Source organism: Salmo salar, chromosome 07 (assembly GCF_965601325.2).
Source record: "Salmo salar chromosome 07, fSalSal1, whole genome shotgun sequence".
NCBI lineage: Eukaryota > Metazoa > Chordata > Actinopteri > Salmoniformes > Salmonidae > Salmo > Salmo salar.
The window spans coordinates 53,586,121-53,592,500 of NC_138297.1; the positions used below are offsets into that span (position 1 = coordinate 53,586,121).

At 42.2% G+C, this 6,380-nt stretch overlaps 1 protein-coding gene across 1 annotated transcript in view; it reads right to left on the bottom strand.

Moving 5' to 3' along the window:
* Nucleotides 1-274: 274 nt before the first annotated feature.
* LOC106609519 (anoctamin-4) overlaps nucleotides 275-6,380 on the bottom strand; it is a 22,787-nt gene continuing 16,681 nt past the window's right edge. The window contains exons 18-25 of the mRNA XM_014208436.3: nucleotides 6,379-6,380; nucleotides 6,138-6,280; nucleotides 2,530-2,682; nucleotides 2,069-2,216; nucleotides 1,812-1,931; nucleotides 1,608-1,716; nucleotides 1,303-1,506; nucleotides 275-943 (exon numbers count right to left, since the gene is read on the bottom strand). The exon at nucleotides 6,379-6,380 is cut by the window's right edge and continues 96 nt beyond it. Coding sequence (XP_014063911.2) covers nucleotides 1,315-1,506; nucleotides 1,608-1,716; nucleotides 1,812-1,931; nucleotides 2,069-2,216; nucleotides 2,530-2,682; nucleotides 6,138-6,280; nucleotides 6,379-6,380 — 867 coding nt within the window. The 3' untranslated portion in view covers nucleotides 275-943; nucleotides 1,303-1,314. The remainder of the gene's footprint in view (nucleotides 944-1,302; nucleotides 1,507-1,607; nucleotides 1,717-1,811; nucleotides 1,932-2,068; nucleotides 2,217-2,529; nucleotides 2,683-6,137; nucleotides 6,281-6,378) is intronic.

The window sequence follows — 6,380 nt, forward strand, 5'->3', positions numbered from 1 at the left end:
TAGGGAACTGCAGAGGGGGAATCAGGTGTTACCACACTAGACACTAGAGGCAGACAGTAGCTGCAGTTACAGTTACTTGGTGGGCAGCCTCTAAACGAGCTGGAGGAGACATCAGTGTTAGTGATGCATACTGTGTTCTGACAACCTGACCTACCCGCTAAGGACGTGCTAACCCGCATGGAGATTCTCATAGTGGCACATTCTGTCAGATGGAAACATGTTGAGACGGTTTTAAAATCACATCAAAGTGCAAATGGGACAATTACAAAACCGGTTTGTAACAAATATGAATTTTTATTACTCTTGTAATTAGTATCCATTGTAAAGGAAGGCATTGGATGTTTGAGCAGTCTGCGTCCACTAACACAGATCTGATGGAACATTTCAAAATAACATTGTAAGCAGCACACAACGTAAGCAGAGAACATGGCCGAAGGTTTACAGCCTTGTAAAAGCAATTGATCATGATTCCTCATGAGTTTGTCCTGAAAATAAAAAGGCTAGGATTGTAAACAGGGTTTGTCATTCAACCGCACGGATGACAGAATCTTTTTTTAAGTTGTGACAATAGAACTGCAAAAGTTAGTTTTTTTGTGTTTCTTTGAAATCTACATTCAGGTTTTCAAGAAATGTACAGTTGTGAGTCCAAAGTGGAAGGAGCAATCTGGAAAAAATTAGTAAACCCATTGTCAAATGTTCCAATGTATGTCCTCTTTTTTCCCCCTCACCCACTGGCTTCTCGGTTTCAGAATGACGTACAGTACGTTTGAACACCATGGCGAGGAGCATGCTGAATGCAGGTTTGTTGGATGGTCCTCTTGGGGGCGCTCACCTGGTCCAGTGAGAGACGCAGACAGGCAGGACAGTCCCTGGCGTGCATGCAGCCAGTTCTCTGTCATTCCCACACACAACACCACCGAGCAAAAATGGACACCAGTATGACCTGTGGAGTCATAGAGAGCGTGTCAGTAGATAATCACAACAGTAGTGGAACTTCTAGACAACAGGAACAAAAGGGACATTACTTTTTATTTTATTTCCTTATTTCCCTTCCATGCACAACCTGGTCCCTTGTCGTCCGGTGCTTCAATTGGCAAATCTTACTTCGATAGCTGATGTGTGTTGAGCGTTCAGGCATAAAATGACAGCCGTGCTTCACCCAGATGAGTGGTGCTACACCTTGGTCATACAGGTGACTTATTCTTCCTATATATAAATGTAATTCCTATACGCCACACTCTGCAGCCTGCAAACTGTTATAGATTGCCTGTCACTATTCAGTGCAGTGTAGTTATTTATCACCTGTTTGTGCATTCAGAGCAATGCGTTATGATGGGCCCTGTAATTCTTCTTCTTCTCGTTCTTCTCCTTCTGCAGTCTTTCTAGCTCGGCCTCGTACATCATCTCCTGGATCAGGTATTTCTCCCGCCGCATGCGGTCCCGCAGGTCCTTGGGCAGGTCTGGGATCAGGTAGGCGATCAGGTTCTTGATGGTGAAAACCATGTGCTACAAAAGAACACAACACCAATAGTACAGTAATTACAGAATCATCTTGGCTGAATATTGTGTTATGGTTTTGTTGAATGGAATGAACTGTACAAACTAACCTCGAAGACTATGATGAAGGCCAGTCGTGCGGCCAGGACATGCCAGAACTGCAGCGTGTAGGAGTATGGCTCACCGGGCGAGTCTGGGGGCACTCTGTAGTCACGGTACCTGGGGGGTCAAACACAGGGTCGAAAGGTCAAAGGTTATGACTTTTCTGTTCAAACAAGCCCAACCATACCAAGAGGTTTGGTCACCAAACCTACCTGCAGTACTTCACTGCTTCTCCAAACATATCCGATCCATCTGTCCTGGGCACCGACGTGTTCTCAAAATCAGACACTCTGAACATCGATAGACTGGCGTTCACATATCCCATCATGCACCTGGACAGGAAACAATAAAATGTCAGTGGTTTGACGTTGTGATGCAGGACAATGCCGCTGCCCTCTATTACTAGCCAGAATACATGTCAAAAGGCAGACACTTTGCCTGTGTGGTCACTGTGGTCAGGCTCGCTCACCTCTCCCCGGCCCGGCCCTGCCCGGCACACGGGCCGTACTTGTATGCGTAGACAAGGCGTGGGATGAAGTCGGAGGTGACGGCGATGACAAAGGCGTTGGTGATGACGGACAAGATACCGATGCCCTCCAGGATGCCGTACCAGATCCCTGGAGAGAAAATAACAATGTTCTGGCTCCGATGCAAACGATTTATTACAGTTCACCAGCAAGCAGCCTGTCAGGACGTCTTCAAAGAATACTTATAAAGGGGTTTGAGAATGATTCCAAAAGTATAAAGCATAATAGACTGGCCGGCTAAAATCTTCTGTCTGTGCTGAAACTAATGAAATAGGGTTCCATTAAGTGAAAATAGCTCAGGCACAGTGTTGGCGTAAAACAATTACGTCTATATGGCATGTTTTGCGTTCCTTTGAAAATGGCCCTACAGTAGGGGATTGTCAGAGCGGAAGATGAGCCTAACCTATGTCTTTGGCTTGAGAGGGCAGGGGTCTCCGCCACTGGGTGACAAACTTGTAGGCGTCCAAGCGGATCTCGATGATGTTGTTGAGGAGGGCCAGGAGCGGGGCCAGGGGGAAAGCTGCCACAAATATGGTGGTGAAGCCAAACTGTAAGACTGAAACACACAGACACCGAGAGTAAAGCGTCACCAGTAGCCCTATTCAAAACCCCATTCAAAAATCCCATTACATTTTGTACAGATGGCCACCCCAAAGCCATATTCACTCAAAAAGGCCAATATGATTTGAGGTTATACCATTCAATGTCGCAATTGTTACTGTAAGTCAGTGCGTGTGGGCATTTTACAGGACAAAGTTAGCCATTAGATTTTGTGCTTCGTGAAGAGCCTCGCCAAGGAAGTCACAGATGGTAGTACATCGAGCGTAAATACAAAATCAGCATTCAAAAAGCCTACAGAGACACCACATAATGGATCTATGCAGCATTATGGGTTAAAATAGCATTATGGGTTAAAATAAACAGTGACACATGCATGTGGATATAGCTGCATGCTGTGTGCAACCACGGAATCCTAGCCTAAGCGTTACACTGATCTGTCATTGTCATAAATGTCACGGTCATCTGGCATCGTCATACATAAATCTGTCTACACCAAACACATGTAGGAGAAATGCTTCACGTAACCATTGTGTGATTAATACATGACATGTGCCTGCTTTATGTACCTCACATAATCATACTTAAAGGACAATTCCACCTCAAAAACTATCTTTTGGTATTTGTTAAATTAGTCCATTGTTGACATAGTCCCAAAATGTTTTGCTTGTCAGCACTCAAGTTTTCAAGCTACGTAACTTTCAAAATACAGAAATCATCACTGTATGATGCATTATATGATGCTGCGTTTTGCATCATACAGTGATGATTTCTGTATTTTGAAAGTTACGTAGCTTGAAAACTTGAGTGCTGACAAGCAAAACATTTTGGGACTATGTCAACAATGGACTAATTAAACAAATACCAAAAGATAGTTTTGGGGCAGACTTTTCCTTCAATATACACATGGAAAATCTATGTAGACATTAATGATTCACATTTAGCAGCATTCACATTGCTGGTAAATAAATGTAAAACATGATATATACAGTACATGGCATGTATATAATGGTTTACATGAGCAAACACTGTACGAGTGCTAGTTTATGGTTAACCTTCGACCTCCAGCTCCCCAGGGGGGCAAAGAGGATAAATCAGTCATGTAGATCAACTTATTCTAGAATGTAACAAGAGCAGGTTAGAGTTCTTACTGTCCAAACATGTTCCTGGTTTTTACTCAAAAGTTCTTAAATAGACTGTATTAGAGGATTATAAAATAGTGAAATATTGAAATTATGACATTTCAATAATGATCTCTCCTAGTTAGTGAAGTTGGCAGAGGCTGCATGCCGTTTTAGGGAATGTCATTCCTGTAAAGGCGAAGAGCTTACAGATTGATATGGACATTTCACATGGAGAATTGCATAGCATTATACTTCAGTTAACTATGAGATAACTTTTTAATTATGACATCATACACAGGTCATAACCACTCACTCTTTACGCCAGTGCTTACTTGGTAAATTACATTCCCGGGTCATTTGTAATACTGGTATAAATTGTTAGAAATTCTGTATTCTTATGACAGGTGTTTTTTAGCCTCATGTGGGCCTTGTGACATTTAATCTATGAACTGGCCACTTATTCAAGTAGGTTGTATTTCAGTCTGGAATCTCTCAGACAGAAAGGTCCTTTCCACCACCCAGAAACTAGCTAGGTTAATCAACATCCTCTGAGGTAATCTATAGTCATCAATAGACTGTAGCCAGGTGTGTTATTGTTTTGGCAGCCTGGAGAAAAAGTTGGCACTAACACCAGCACTTTGCCCACCGCAGAACCACCCGTAGCCCCTCATAGGACACTTCTGCCCAGTGGAAATCTTTTTTCTATAGAAGTAATTAGGTCCTTAGCTAATATTCATGGCCTTTCTCCTCTCCATGTGCAGTTTGCCTGGCAAAGCAGAATATGATGGCAAGGAGCGCAGTAAACATATTTGGCACATGCATTCATGACCTAACTAGTAAACAACATTTTGTTCTACAGTACCTTTCATGTTCACTGCAAGCAATCAGGCAATCAGGGAAAAATGACAACGGAGACAACGGAGTTGGTGTCCCACATCTGACCAATAGGTTCTCTCAAATTATTAACAATTTACATTACACTACTCTTATTACTGTTGAATTATTATTGTAAGCAGTGCAAAAAGAATTGTAATTAGTCATTGCTACGCTGTACTTACTGTTAGCGTAACTAATGGTAACGTCTAGGGGTGCTGCTAGGGTGAGTTGTGCTGCTCTACGTCGGAGTGTAACAATGAGTAATTCAAATTCTTGTAACACTGTACTCACAGGAACAATTACACTGTACTCACAGGAACAATTACGCTGTACTCACAGGAATAATTACACTGTACTCACAGGAATAATTACACTGTACTCACAGGAATAATTACACTGTAATAAGAACCCCGTGTAAAGTGTTACCCAAATTGTTTAAGGAAATGGTTCACCCAATATACACATGTAATCGTTTTCCTTACGCTGTAAGAAGTCTAGAGACAAGGTTAGACATCCATCCATCCTTTGGTTTTATATACCTGGCCAGTGGCCACAATTCCCAAACGCTAACATTGTTGTTTTTTTGTCGAAAGACCAATGTAACTCAATATCCCCCAAATTAACATGTTTAGCATTTCATGTCCAAATCATTCCAGTGTCTAAAATTGAGCCATTTCTAGTCAAAGCGTGTGAACATAAACAGAACAGTGTAAGCACCACTGATGGGAATGGGACAAACAGAAAGAGGATCTATCGATGACAACAACACATTTTTACACCCGTCTTACACAGAGGAGTTGGCTATGTTTTCTGCATTTATGTATTAACTGTATACAAGATGATGACGGCAATGATTCTCAGTGTTCTCAATGCAGAACAGTGGCTTACTTGGTTGCTCACTCAGGTCTCACCCAGGTCTATATGGCTCGAGCCACACTGATTTCTTCTGATTGGTCAATTGATTGATAGTGAGATAGAAATGATTTGCATTTTAAAGTAACTGTCCAGTGTCTCCAGATTTCTATGGAATATAACCTAGAATTAATTACAACATGAGTGAAATATTTTTCATCCAAAAAATGGTAATTAAGTATGTTAAAAAGCAGCTTTTCTGTATTGGAACGGTGTAACCCAACAACAGAAAGGTGTGTGTGTACACTGGTAATTAAAAAAATGCATATGAGTAGACCAACTGATTGGCCAGCTCCTCCTCAGGAGGATGACATCATCCTTTATGTGGAAATAGCAAGCATTTTTTAAACGGTCTGTTTGAGGTGTTTTTAAAAAAACGTTTTTTTTTTCTTTCTCCAATGTATGCTTTGGCCACAAATACGAGTATAGGATGAGTCAACAACATTATTTGGGTATGAGTTTACAGAATATTACGTTTTAAAAGTGAGATTTTCATTGGACAGTTGCTTTAAATGTGGGCTCAGGGTCAAAGGGTACATACTCATCTCCAGGTATTCGTCAAACAGTCCGTAGGCATTCATGGGCTGCAGGTTGTAGTCCCTCTCCCACTGCGGGAAGCTGGCCTTGGCGTTGGGGCCGTGCTCCTGCCTCAGCCTTCGCCGCGTCCACCAGTTCTGGATCAGCCTGACAAACAAGCAATTATAAAGTCACGGGGGGTGACTGGTGGAGATGACACACTAGGCGCTAGTTGCGTCTAATTGGCTAAGCCAGGCCATACTTACGG